Below are 15555 nucleotides of genomic sequence, written 5' to 3' on the forward strand. Positions count from 1 at the left end.
GTGTGTGTGTGTGTGTGTGTGTGTGTGTGTGTGTGTGTGTGTGTGTGTGTGTGTGTGTGTGTGTGTGATTTCGTTTGGAACTGAAATATTTTATACTTATTAACCTTAATATGAGTTTTGTAACGCATTACTATCATCTTTACTACTGCGATATCCAGGGAGGTGAATATGAGAATCAGTAATGCACCTTGATGTGTATATTCACTGTCCCTTTCTAGTGTAGACTGAAATCACATCAATAAGCTTGTGTTTTACAATTACACTGCAAACTCCCGCTATTGTTCGTTCAGGTAAAATTAAAATATATCAGTTAAGTATCTGAGGCTCATTTAATTGATTATGTCCTCCCATAAATTTCTGAACCTGTTCCGAGATAAGAAATTAATAATATTTTGTTAGACTGAATAAAGCGAAACCTGTGATAAATAATGACGTTTACTGTTACTATGTAACGGGTTGAGGACAAAATCCAAGACGAAGAAGCTATTAATATCGTTTCAATATTCCAAGAGTAGTATTTTTTATCTCCCTTATATCTGTTCAAGTTCAATAACTGTTGTCGATTAAATCGACTATACTCTCAAACTGCATTACTTTGGTTCGCAGAATTAGTAAGGATGTAATGTAGTAATTATTGTAAGGCTTATGGATCATGTTAAAGAATTGAAAATCTGCGAAACTGTAAACCAGAATGTTGCTTTGTATATTGACTTTCTTCCTGCAAAATAAACTTACAACTGAAATCCCCTAGCCAAAGGAATTTATTCAATTTACTTTAAATTCAAAATATTTCTTTTCTATATTTTATATTATACTGAATTGGATATTCTTTCTTTTATTTATTTTCTAATGATTGCTATCAGTTTATTAATAAATTGTCCATGGAGAACAGATCTAAATATTTTCAGTTTATTCGTCAGCTAAATTTTATTATTAGCTCAAATAAAGAAGTTATTACTGACTTACCTCGTAATCAATTCGAAAGATTCTTAGGAGCCCGAGGTCCATAAAAATTCGTACACCAGCTTGGACCATATCATCTGTATGCAATGAAAAGTCATCGAATCGGAGATTTGTCAGCTTCAGTTGTTCAGTTTCTGGTATAGAGTTAGCCTTTAAAAGAAAAAGATGATAAACAATGAAATATGTGTTTAAAGGGAGTGTATGTATTCTATTAACAAACAAATATTCATATACACCTGTTAACATCCTATCAGCGTCAGGAGATATACCTATACCATTAATATCATTGTTCTTCAGAATTTTCTCCTCTAACTTAATATAATCTTTCCATCGCGCCTATATTTATGGTTTATTCGGAAAGAAAATAAGGGTTTTCTTGCATTTGATGTTCAACTTCAGCTGTCGAAGTCTTGTAGGAAAATGTAGGTGGATATGGATTTCCTTGGGGATGATATTTTTTGGTGAATGATTGGGCGAAGAAGTTAATGTAAAAACTAATGGGGACTATGTGTAAGGAAAGGAAAAATAAGAGAGTCCGGTAGATTTAGCTGGCGACACTTTACAAAGAGTCAGTTGTGAAGAAGAGTAGCTTTATGATAGCAGTAGAAAAGACAGAGTGATAAAACATCAGTTTTATTAACGGGTGCGTTTGAATGAAAACACGTTTGATTTGTTAGCGACTAAAATTCTTCTTGGAGACGATAAAATTATTCCTTCAGTACAAATAATGAAATGTTACTAAGAATGATTTTACTGAATATTGATTAACCTATTAATTTGTGTCCAGGCATAAAGGTTAGATATATATGAAAATTGAAACTTAACGATATGAATATGTAGCGAAGGTTAGAATCGAAATCTTACAGCTTTAGTATCTAAGTTCAGACCACTTCTTAGATCAGTCGACATGCTCTGAATGCTAACCAATCAACTTACAGGATTGACACTCCATATTATAGAATATTCTATCATGTTTCAATTGTTCTCGCCAGAAAAAGGTTTATAAAAGCGAGATCCTGCCAGAATAAGTGAAGAAGTGGCGGCAGAGCTTTGAGATGGTTCCCGAAAAAAAATAGACGAGCATATGATTTATTTTTGGTCCGTGCTAGACCTGTTTTTAAGAGGATTACTTCGTCTTCAATGCACTTTTCAACACAAGTGCTATGAACGGAATATTTTTGCCTCTCGCCGCACAAATAATTTGCGCATTTCAGATGCGCAGACAATAAGCCCTTTAAATAGATAAGTTTCCTTGTTTGCTGCTCAGCCCTTGATAAAATAATCTTCGACTAGAGTAAACATAGCCTTATTCCTACCGCTCACGTAAAGCTGATATTTTCTGTTATTAATGCGTAACCTTAATGAACTACATTCTCTTGTAGCACAACACTATACATTACTGGCAAGCAATTATGTAAAAATACTAACATTGTAATATACTTCTGGAAAAATAAGTGTTATTTAAACAACGTTGGATTTGGTTTATTTATGGAACAGCTCGCAATCTGCCATCATACCAACATATCGAAACCCATGTAACTAATGCTACAAACGCTTCTTGTTATTGGTATGAGAAAAGTTGTTGTTGTTGTTGTCTGGGTAAAGTGCAGATAGATTTTGTCTCTTTGTTTATCTATGACTGAATTATTCAATGTCTCGTTTTGTGACGATATGGTGTTGATTGAGGTAAATTTGGCTGTTATTTCCCTCAAGTTGAACGATCACACTGACATTATCGAAAGAAAGGTTCTTACATGAAAAATATATATCAAATTTACGATACGTTATTCAGGTACATGAGAAAAGATAATCCGATGCAAGCAATTAAGGATGTAATAATTTAGAAAAGTAATTGCAGTGGAGAAGTTTGGAAGCAAAATTATCCTCTCATGTGGATATACTTAGTATACAAGTTGAAAGGTGAAAATAATTAGGAGGGACAGACGAATGATAGAGATGCCTATATTTAGTACAGAAACTTATTTTGAGAAGAGTGATGTTTAGTAGGTTGTAGCTGCATATGTTTATATCTTTATGTTTAGTTCCATTTCTTTTATACATGCGTGTATATCATAAACGTCAATAAGCTTTTCTTTCACAAGAAGACATGGACATATAAGTATTTAAGAGAATTTACTCTAGAAAGGTGTAATTTTTGCAAATAAAAGATGGTATGGTAATTTCATGGATAACTCAATATTTTAGACTGAAAGAAATTTGAATTTCATGAGGAATTTTCTTTATAAATACCATATAGTATTTAGACCTCATTTGTTTTACCATACATTCCTTTGGATTTATGCAGCTTATAAAGGTTTTCACCTAATTAGCATTAATTATCCGACCATTTTTTTTTTCTGGATTCAGAACATTCATACTGTAACTATCTTCACCTTTATTTTCGTATTTCTAACTTTCTTCCACTTTTGATATTATTCCATAAGTCACCCATTTTCATTTTCACTTTTCATTTTCACTTTCAAACAATATTTTCTTTATTGATGTTTGTACACGCATTTAATTGCGTTCCGGTTTTCTATTAACCGTTCTTTATAATATAGTTCTTGTACTTCATCGTGTAAAGTGCTTTTAGACTAACAATGATTATAAGTGATGGCGTATTTAACCAAAGAACCATTTAAAAAGTCTCTCTCAACATAAATCAAGAAGTTTACGAGGCATTTGGGTGGGTGATACAAGCAAAGAACTCGGAATATGTGATAAAGATCTCCAGAATTTGAAATTAAGAAATGAAAATAGGCAAAGCTTTGTGCTATCTCTAGCCAACTTAACCTATACACTGAAACGTTCGAAGGAATAGTAAACATGTCAGGATTGTCTATAGAGGTTCTGGACGTCATCAACCTTACATATGCATATGGAATCTTTCAGCGTAGAAACGTTCATAAGGAAATAAATATTACAACTGAAGGAAAGTGAATGGAGCAAATACCAAGTATAATATATGTGGGATACCTGCGATCCCAAACCGGAAAATGCACGGTAGCAATCTAAAGAAAGGTTTGAGGTAGTCAGAAAGCTATTTGAAAATGTCAAACATCTTAACATCAAGAAACACTGATAATGAAACAAAAAAAAAATATTGCGAGAATGTTTATGTATAGTCCACTCCACTATACGGAGCAAAAGCAAGGACATAAAAATAGGTTACAAGCCATTGAATAGTGGACTTATAGATGATTATTGCGAATGTCAGAGATAGAATGCAAATTAGTTATTAGATACAAAAAATGAGAAAAGCTATGAAAATTATATAAGATACTGTTACACTACTTTGAACACTCAGTTGGAGATAAAAAAAAAAGTTACAATGACTTCTAATATAAGGGAAAATGAATGGAAGGAGAATAAAATTAGTAATTACGTGGATGGATAAAATCAAGAATTTACACGCTTGAAATCTAGTGAATGTTCAAGGGCAGCACGAGAAAGACTGAAATGGCAAAAGGTGGCATTCAACATAATTTCAGCTTGGCGAATACTATGGGGGGGGGGGAGGAGGAGGAGGAGGAGGAGGAGGATCTGTTGAAAAAAAAAGCAGCAGATGATGTACTAAAGAACATTAGGAAGATTTCAGATTAGGAAATCAATTGTAGCACTTGCATAATGTCCCACATATTTTTCCAGTCAATATTGACTCTATATCAAATTCCGCCGAGGTCGACTTTGTCTTCCATCCTTTCGAGGTTGATAAAATAAACAGCAGTGGAATACTGGAGTTAATGTAATCGACTTACTCACTTTCACAAAATTACTGGCCTTTATGCCACAATTTGAAACCAATATTGGGTCGATATTACAAACATAAAAAAGAAAGTTTTAAATTATCGAATAAGAGTTTTAGGATTGAAGCAAATTATGTTTCTTTAAAATTTGTTTCCAGTTTTATTCACAGTCTAATACCAAAATCTAATATCATTGTTTTAGTTCCTAATGTAGTTTTTATTGCTTGGAGGATCTTATTTGTATTGTTCTTTTCCTACAAATGTTCTTTTCCAACAATATTGTTCGAATACAAACTTTCAATAGAACCTAGCTAAAATTAAATAAACTTATTGTTCAACCTAAAACTGATTTGTAATCTTAAAAGACATGCATACATTCATATATATAATTTTTTTCTTTTAATTATGAACATCAAATATGTCTCAGATACAAAATATATAATTAATTTTGGCTGAAGGTCATCTGAATCGATTGCCCAAATTCTGTGAATTTGCTCATTTAAGGAAAGATTGGGACGATAGTAGTTTCTCGTGCTTTTTCAAAAGTGAAAAATTTCACATTCATTTATACTACTCACCTTCAATTTCATTAGTTCCTCTGGTGTTATTGAAGCATGATAAGACAGCATCTGCAATATTACAAACAAAGATTATCCAATGTGACCTTTTTGAACAAAAGATGTAGGCTGCAATTAAAAGAAGTTTTGATTGATATTTCTAGCAACACCTACGACCACCTACGATCCCTGGTTCCAAATAATTGGATGCCGATTTGTTTCATGAATTGTCTGATGACTTTCAGTTTCAGGTGATGATCGTATAAGGTATGTGTCGCTTGGTTTATGTGGGTTGTGCATATTATTAAGTGGCAGATGTACTGAATGTTGAATCGTTGGTGTTCTAGCATCAGGAGTCGATTCTGCATTGGGTGGTGGTTTTATATATTTTCTGATAGTACTCTGGATTGTCCTATCGAATTAAAATTATCTTGTGTAGAGCGCAGACTGCTTTAGCAGGGCCATTTTTTTTTAAACTGAGTAAGCCCATATCTATTTATTGAAAAGTGGTATCGGATTTGGCAGTTTTTGACAGAGTAGATCGAAATGTCAATCAAATCAAAAAACATATTCCAGTCACTAATAATCTTATTTGAATGGTTTACCTTGATCTCTTTGTGGTCGGAACAAGGATAATCCAGATTGATAGTCGTTGTCGTATACACTCTTGATACATATTAATATTAAATTCTATCCATTCTCACGTCGATGTGTCAGGTTCACCGCCTATTGAACAGATTCAATTGTCTGTGTATAATCACTGACTTGGCAAAAGCCAGGTCTAATCTGCCATGGTTGCATAATCTGCCCTTGTTAGTCTGTTTTCTTATATTATAGTGTTCTTGTTATTATTTGTGAATAGGCGTCAACCCTGTGTACTTAAAATCTTTTATCCTTCTGTTAACCCATTAATTCTAAAAACAACTTAGCGTGTAACTCTTATTTACTTCCAGTCTTCGAGTCTTGTAGAAAATTTACTATGAAATGCCTTCTTCATTTTACTTTAGCAGATTCTAGAAATTTTCATTTCACAGTTTCTTCTTTCTGAAACCTTTTTTGTTATCATTGCTTTTATATAATTTTTTCTTTGCTGTGGTTGGCTTCCAGTTTGCACCTCATTTGTATTATATCCACCATCACAGTAATCTGCTTGTATTTGTTTGCTTCTAAATATTTTTCTCGGTCCACTGCTGTTACTTTGGAGCAATTCACAATTTGTATTATATCTGAAGCCCTTATGTGCTGCATTGCTATATTTATATACATCAGCTTTAGGGCAGCCGCTTAAGAATACTGTTAATAGTCTCCCCTGAAAATTTATTATATTTAATCTAGATTTCATAACTAGGATGGGTGATGCATTAAAACATTAACTTATTTTAAGCATTTTCTAATTTTCTCTTCATTTTTCTTTTAAGTATTGCTAAGTATTTTTCTGGATGATTTGGGACTAATTCTCTGATTTTAGTGTCTATGTCTAATTTCATGTAATTTATTTTAATTAATTTGCATCTTCTTGTAGAAATACTGCTTCATATATCTCGTTCCATAATCGTCCGTCTACCTTGTCAAATTCATGTAATTAGGGTGCGTGTACAGAATCCATAGTTAGCATTTGATTAGTTAATTCATTCATTTTCGGTTTCCATCCGGACTTTGATGTATAGAAGATGAGAATTACAGTAAACACAAAACCGTTATAGAAAGTAAACTTTCCAAATATAAATAATGTAAGCAGATTTTAATTTACCTCAAGTGCAACTTGCTGCTTGGCAGCAGCCAGTGATACTTCCGCATAGAGTATGGCATTGTTAATACCAAGACCACAAAATATAGCGAATGCCTGTGAAAGAAAATGTAATGTATAAAATGAAAATATTCCTCCGGTACAACGCTTAAAAATTGCAAACAAATTTAGTTTTCATGATTTTTTTTTTTTTTTAAGTTATGGATCAAATGTTATTTTCATTACTGAAATTATTAAAAATACAAATATTTTGTATTTCCTAAAGTCAGTTATTGAAGAGTGTTATTAAAGAAGAAAGCTATTTTTTGCGGTTGAAATATTTTCAAGCTGAAATGGTATATCTCAGGCTGGTTTTGACCACCATGTGTGTTATAGTTGTTTGGTCAATGGTATCAATGGTATAGTGTAAGTGGTACAATATTTGACAAACATTTGTTCTTCAAATGTAATCTTCAGGTACAATTGCTGTAACACCATTTGACAAAGCTGGTATTTGAAAAACAAGTATAGTCCATTTGAGGGACTTGCATACAAGTTTATGCAAAGAGCATAGAGATACCAGGAGACAATAGAAGATATTCGTTCAAAGAGTCACGCAGAAAGCTCAAAGCCGGTATCTCGTGATTGGGAAGCAAACATCTTAATCATTGCTTTAGCTGAAATATAGTTTAACCTGATATAGTTAATGTAATGAGTATTAAAACCTAAATAGAAGTGATTTTTTGTTGATTTATATTGATTCTAATGTTTGCTATATTAAATATGGCCAACAACTTGACAATACTTTTGCCATGTAAAGATGTTGCTGAGTAATTTCTGTTAGTCTCAAATTACTCAGCAATCGGAGTACTTGATTGGAGTAGATGGGGGGTCACGCAAAAGCTAGCATTGTTATTACCAGTTCGAAAATGCCAGTGGCAAGTTCCGGAGTTGTAAACAAAACATTCACTGTTATGGAGAAAATCTCTTGCTGCAGACAGACGATGTAAATACACCTAAATCAGCTCACAGCGCCACCTGGTCAGACTGTGAAATGCAAGTATTTCGTAAGTCGACTGGAATAAATAAGAGAGATTATCTCTCTTATCAACTCGTAGCGCTACCATTCGGTTTCGGTGACTGAAGAGAAGATAACCACTGCAAAATGGTTGCATCTTACAGTATGGATAGGTGACGCTGCGATCTGATTTAAGTGTATTTACACCATTTGTCTACAACGAGAAATTTTCTCCACGACAAAACACGGTGAATGGCTTGTTTATAAGTTCGAACGTGCCACTAGCATATTCGAACTGGTAATAACATTGTATTTAGACACATCACTGCTTAGTGCTCCCATCCCGTAACACAAAAGTCAATTTTTAGACAATATTGGAGTTTATGCTTTCTTGAGTGATCAGCAAGAAATATATTCACTAAATTTCCCCCTCGCCACACTTAGCTATCTTTAAAAAGCGCGTATCTAACATTGTAGTTGGGGATACACTATTCCTAAATAAAAAATACATGATAGCTATAGCTTGAATGTCTTTGAGTATAGGTCTGAATCAAAGCTTGTACAGGGACATATAACAGCAACAATAAAAAACTATAAATAGATATAGAGTGAACACAGAGTCGTAGATTTATTGAATGAACTTGATTAATATTCAATATATTATTTCCATATCCATCAACTTCACCTGAAAATTTCTAAAAATAATTAAAATTCATACTTTAACTAATGGGTAACGTATTAGGATAAAACACCCAATATTAAGATAGTCGTAGTTTGATAACACTGGTCAACACGATTTCTGGTGCCAAGAAACAAAAGTTTTTTTTAGCTAATTTGATGGTGTTGATTCCGAAAATGACCTTAGTTTTTCATGGTTAGATACCGTTTTCGCTGTACTGAAAATGCTCATTTTTGGAAAAAAGATCAACTTACGATCTTGGCTGATCGCAAAATTAGTTAAAAAAGGTAATAGAAACCCATGAATTGTCAGGTAGGCCGAGCAATTTATGTTAGCCACCTGAAATAAACTATCTTTATAAGAAAAAAAGTGTTTTTGAGTCAAAATTTTTAAAATATAAGTACCGAAGTTTTCCAAGTTATTGCCAAAATTCAAATTAACTGATAAACTTTATCAGTAATACACTTTAGTAAACCTGATAATTAAGGTGACATAAAAAAAAATGAAACCCTAAAATCTTTTGTTTAATATTCATAAATTTATCCCATCACTTTTATCCCTTCAATACAGAAGAAATCAAGCACATTAAGAGCACAGTTGGAAAAAAAAACTCCAACTAAAGACATCCCAATTGAATGCACCTATTCCATTGTACATGATGAACATCATGAAAATGGTTTCACCATAACATCTGCCCACCACGCGGGATTACAAAGATACGAAGTAGAATCATCGTAACGATTCTTTCTGTCTTTTGTTATTGACAGTTTTACGAGTCTTTCGTAGGACATTAGGAAAGATCAAATTACCTAAATGTGAATACGCAAAGTGTAATGTAAATGCTCAACCAATTCAATGTCTTTTTTAATCATAGAGATAGATATCAAATGACATGGTTTCAACGAGAGGATGCAAAAATGATCCCAACTTATTTTGCTATACATGCGGCGAGTTCACACCAAAAGCCAATATCTGACTTTTACAAGAAAGCCTATCGTGCTTTCACGTCGAGCTTGGTGATCAGGACAAATCATGGGCCCCTCATATTGCTTGCAAGACGTGTTTGGAATACATGAGACAGTGGACTTCAGGTACCCGAAAATCACTGAGATTCGCCATTCCTATGATCTGGCGTGAGCCAAAGAACCTCTCTGATTAATGTTACTTCTGCTCAGTCAGTGTTGCGGGACTGAACCAAAAGAAACGCAGATCTATCGACTATCCCAGTCTTCATTCCGCTATTCTACCAGTGTCGCATTCAGATGATTTGCCAATCCCAGTTTTTCACGAAAATATGTTGAAACTTGTTGAAAATGACGAGTCTGATGCTGATGTAGGTGAGAGACACAGCGAAAACGATCCTGACTACGTTCCCGCAGCTGTGCCAGGGCTGTTTAACCAAAATGAGATGGATGATTTGCTTCGAGACTTAAATCTATGCAAAGAATCAGCAGAACTTTTGGCCTCAATGCTCTACGAAAAACACTTGTTAGCAAAAGGCACAAAGGTAACATTCGATCGAAATAGGGATACTGAATTTGTACCATTCTTTAATTAGAACACAGATCTTGCTCATTGCAATGACGTCGAGAGCGTTCTCCTTCGACTAGGCGTCCACAAATACGATCTTGATGAATGGAGATTGATCATTGATAGCTCAAAACGTAGTTTCAAATGTGCTTTGCTCCATAATATCAACATGTATGCGCCAATACCTATAGGCCATTCAATAACACTGAAAGAGAATACATGATGCCATTAAACAGGTTATAGAACAGATTGACTACACCAAACATAAATGGGTGTTATGTGTTGATTTGAAAATGGTAAATTTCCTGCTTGGTCAACAAAGTGGCTACACGAAATTCCCATGTTTTTTGTGTATATGGGACAGTAGAGCAAACGAGGAGCACTAGAAAAGGAAAGATTGGCCACCCCGAGAGTGGTGAAAAGAACGTTATTAGTGCAGCGATAATTCCGAAAGAAAAATCATCTTCCTTCACTTGCATATCAAATTGGGATTAATGAAACAGTGTGTAAAATCACTCGACAAAGAAAGTCAATGTTTTGAGTTTATATGTAAATCGTTTCCAGGACTTAGCACCGAAAAACTCAAAGAAGGAATGTTTGATGGTCCTGATATCTGGAAACTCATTAAGGATGATAAATTTGTTAATCCAATGAATGACTTGGAATTACGCACTTGGACATCGTTTGTTGACATGGTGAAAAACTTCTTAGGCAATCGCCGGGCCGAAAACTACAAGGAGTTAGTGGAAAAGGTGTTGAAAAGTCTACAGGTTATAGGCACTAATATGAGTATTAAGGTTCATTTTTTACATAGCCATCTAAATAAATTTCCGGATAATTGCATCGATGCGAATGATGAGCAAGGAGAACGATTCCATCAAGATATCAAAACAATGGAAGAGCGCTACCAGGGACGGTGGGACAAACGAATGATGGTTGACTCCTGCTGGAGTATCAAAAGGGACTTAAATAACATTGAACATGACAGACAAGCAAGAAAGAGAAAATTTTTACCATAGTTCTTCTGTTCAAGAAGGTTTTATTTCTGCTGTCAGTTTATTTAATGATTTGATGAAAATACTTGTTGGTTTTGGTATATTCAATCGTGTTACTTTTAAAGACTTAGGGTCTGATTGTTATTGCAAAATAGTATTTCTCAATAAGCAGACCAATATTTGTTGGTTTAAATATGAATCGAGAGTTTCTAGGATTTTACTTTGAGAAATATTGCAATCGATCAATACCAAATATACAGAAAACGAATGAAAAACTGCTTTTTTTTTTATAAATTAAGCATTTAGGTACAGCAAAAACGGTAGCTAGCCAAGGAAAAGTAAGATCATTTTCAGATTCAGAGCCCTCAAATTGGCTAAAAAAATATGTTTGGTGTCTCGACACCATTTCAAATGTGTTGGTGTTGTTGACCAGTGTAATTAAACAACAACAGAGAAAGAAACACAAGAAATCTTCAGATTCGTTTCTCCCAACGATATTAATAGTGTGTGAGACAGGAAACAATCATCCAAAATAAATCACGGACTTGGTTCACCAGAAGCTTACCCCTGCTTTGTTTTAATCATCCTCTTATAGGCTAAATTGCATGAGTTCACACGCATATAGAAAACCAAATAATTTTTTTGTTTTAGTTAAACACTGGACCGTTTCCCATGCAGTATACACTCTCCTTTGCATTACTGATGTCATCGTTGACAAGAGTAAACGCTAAAACAACTCATCTTTGGTTTACTGCAGGGCTTCCTCGTCCCTCCAACACAAGATTGGACTCAAGACATAGCTATGAATACTTTTTTACAGAGACGTGCTCAAAAATGCGCGCGCATACAAACACAAACCTACACATGTATGCATATATGCAGTCACACACGTGAATATATAATTCTAAAATTGAAATTTAAAAAAGTACTCGTATATCACTAGCTTATGCTAAACAGCTTCTTGTAATGCACAGCCTTCCCTTGAATATCAATTATGTAACTCATGCAACTGAGAAAGTCAGAAGCAATTTCTATTACTGATTTATCTTTTCATGTTCGATGATAAACACAACGATTTTGTCATTGTTGATGAGTTGCTGACATTAGTATCTCACCATCACAAGCACAAGTGCTACATCAGGAGCACAAGTTACTACACCAACAAGTAGAGATAGCTAGAGTGAAGTAGAGACAGAGATGGAGAGACAAAGAAAAAAAAACAGAAAAGCAAGCAGGTCCAAAAGAGAGGTGGTACGCAAGAGTGAGTAGGACGTAAGCTATGAAGGAATAATCAGAGACAAGACACAGAAATTGGATTTAGATTGGGTTTTAGAATAAATCTTTGACACATATCGGACGTCTAAGTATAAAGATAGACTGATGCCGATACACAATTCATAGAAGAGCGTTCATTGGTTGCTATCTAGGAAAGGAAAATAAAAAGAATGTGAGTCACCAGGTTAGTAGAGATTCACTTTCTTCCTTTTTCTCTTTCTCGCTTCTCCTCTCTCTCACATTTCTTGGTCTTCTCTTTCTTTAACTCCCACTATTTTCCACTCGTTTATCTCTCCTGTACCTTCCTCTTTGTCTCTGATTTTTTTTTTATAATCCTTCAATCCCGCTGCCCCTACCCATCTCTCCTCCTTCCACGTGGCCGCTGTCCGGTCAACCATGATCTATATATAAAGTGAAAGGGTTTTGTCAATTTATTTATTTCGACTGTCCACCTGCGATGGTGATTAAAGTGACTGTACGCGATGAATATCCAATACCAAACAATCTTAATCTCCATATTTAAACTGCATTGAACTTTGGCAAGCTTACCATTACCTATTCTGAGTTACTTGAAAGCTGATGTTCCCTTCCTTCTCTTCTATTTGTTGATACATTTGTTTACCTACCAATGCTTTGTTTTACTTTAAGGACCCATCCATTATGATATTTCGAACGCGCCATCTTTTTACGGTGAACTGCTAAAGATTCAAAGCAGCATTCGTGAATTAAAGTCAAACTCTTCATGTCTTCATTTTCCATTACCTGAAGTCAGTTTCAGAATGGTCGTACACTCTAAGCACGTAGCAAATACATTCCTTTAACTCTACTTTTTCAAGTACGTATTATATTGCCATTTTTGATTGCACCAATCATACTTCTCTCCGAAAAAAATAACTCTCTTTGCTGTTTAATAAAATAAACTCGCAAAGGGTTAGTTTCAACGTCTTCTTTCAATTTCCTTACACCATTTATGTGACTGTTTCTAACAAGAAATTTCGCTTTCATATAAAACAGCTATATTTTTGTAGTCATTTCCATAATCTACTCCCAAAACACTTCAATCGCTCTACTTTGCATCACTTACAATGTTATATGTTCTATGATCATTAAACTACAACAACCTGCACATTAACCAGCTTTCAATTTGGTTTTCTGTTCCTAGGTTAATCGGAAACATAGATTGCCGTGCAACTCATAAACTTCGGCAGTTCAATTACTTGGTGAAAAAAACCCACCAAAGGAACTTAAACTGTCCAAAAGACGGGTGCGTTTGTCACTATATACAATTTTTACAAATGTGTGTGTGTATATATATAAATATATATATATCATAAAGGAATATGAATGGACAGCTCTATGCACGTTTTCGTAGCATGACGATGTATTCAATAATGCATGATATTACTTAAAATTACATTATCCTTATCAAGTAACTGAACCATTTCATCAGGCAATGTTTTACTGGTAAATTCAATCTGTGCAAAACTATGTTTGCGGAAAATATATATATTAAATTCAGGTGTTTGAGAGAAAAGAATATAATACAATCGTTTTAGTTGAGAGAGGAGGTGATTTGAATTGCAACCAATCAATCAGTTTATTTGCTGAGGGCAGTAGCAATAGTAATAATGTTAGATTTTGTTGGTAGACACATGACAATTCTATCGCTTAGACAATTATATATATTTACCAGTCAAGAGTTTATCAGTGACATAAACTGTAATAAATTATTACTGTCAACACAATAAATCTTACTAGCAAGTTTGGACAACCAGCCAGCATAATGTCACCACTTCGTAACGTGTATACACACACAAGATTCTTATAAATGTGTGTATATATATGATATGCATATGATTACACATATAGATATGCGCGAGCACGCGCGAAAAGAGGAAGAAATTTATGTAAGCAGATACAAATACACGTTCATACACATTAAAATCTACAAATTGAAGTTAAAGAATAAAAAGAATAAAATTAAGAGGTCGTAAACTACAACAAAAATATGGTAATATATGGTAAAATTACGTAACCAAATTTTGACATGCAAAATGAAGTGGAAAAATATAAAAATGTAAGCATATGCTTAAAAATAACTATATAAATGCAGACAACTATATTACACAAACACGAATAGAAAGAATCTATATAGACATATACGTCTACACACATAAATATATACACGTATTTTAAAATTTATAAATTTAAAATAAAAATAAAAAGTTGATTTATAAGATAAAAGAGAATATAAAGACACCGTATTAAAATTAGATGTAAAATTCGTTAAAAATATATTAATATGATAAGGTATGCTGATTAAACTCAGATCAAAAGGCTATACTTAAGATGAATACCGTCATGGCCTGGTCAGTATGATATTTTCACCGAAAAACAATGAACTAAATTCACCTATTAAATATTTTATTTAAAGCGGGTCTGGGGGCACTTCATTCGTGTGGATAACAACAAATAATTTAACAAGTTGCTGAATGTGGAAGAGAATAATGATTATATAAGATCAGTTAGATGATATTGATTATATAATGAAAAAGCCATGATCGTCTAGTTATAAACCTCGTCAATAAATAAAACAAGCACAGTTTAGGTGACTTCACCTATGGAGAGAGATACTGATGGTTTGGAGGGCGTAGTTATTACAGAAAAAGAAGTCGTAAACATACATATGTGTATATGTGAATATGTGAATGGATGTATAATCATCTGTATGTGTATATATGTTAGCATATGTATGTTTGTGTGTACGAATGTGCGTGTGTGTGTGTGTGTGCGTGCGCGTGTGTGTGTATGAGCGAGTGGACCAACGAAACAAAGGGCACTCGACACAGTTACTAGGAGTCACATGTATTATTCCAAACAGTTTGATTAGAATTTCTTGCTATTTCAAGTTTCGCAAGTCTCTAACAGAGTCTGTCTCCTCAGGCTGGTGGGTTTCGGATATCCCACCAGCCTAAAGGATTAGGGATTGGCGAACATTGAAGTAGCATGGAATTCGAAACAAACTGTTTTGAATAATATATATATATATATATATATATATATATA

The 15555-nt window shown here is 33.9% G+C and overlaps 1 protein-coding gene across 1 annotated transcript in view; it reads right to left on the minus strand.

Moving 5' to 3' along the window:
• LOC106884049 (dual 3',5'-cyclic-AMP and -GMP phosphodiesterase 11A) overlaps positions 1-15555 on the minus strand; it is a 359609-nt gene that overhangs the window by 97746 nt on the left and 246308 nt on the right. The window contains exons 10-12 of the mRNA XM_052973868.1: positions 7017-7109; positions 5288-5338; positions 967-1113 (exon numbers count right to left, since the gene is read on the minus strand). Coding sequence (XP_052829828.1) covers positions 967-1113; positions 5288-5338; positions 7017-7109 — 291 coding nt within the window. The remainder of the gene's footprint in view (positions 1-966; positions 1114-5287; positions 5339-7016; positions 7110-15555) is intronic.

This window comes from Octopus bimaculoides, chromosome 17 (genome assembly GCF_001194135.2).
Source record: "Octopus bimaculoides isolate UCB-OBI-ISO-001 chromosome 17, ASM119413v2, whole genome shotgun sequence".
NCBI lineage: Eukaryota > Metazoa > Mollusca > Cephalopoda > Octopoda > Octopodidae > Octopus > Octopus bimaculoides.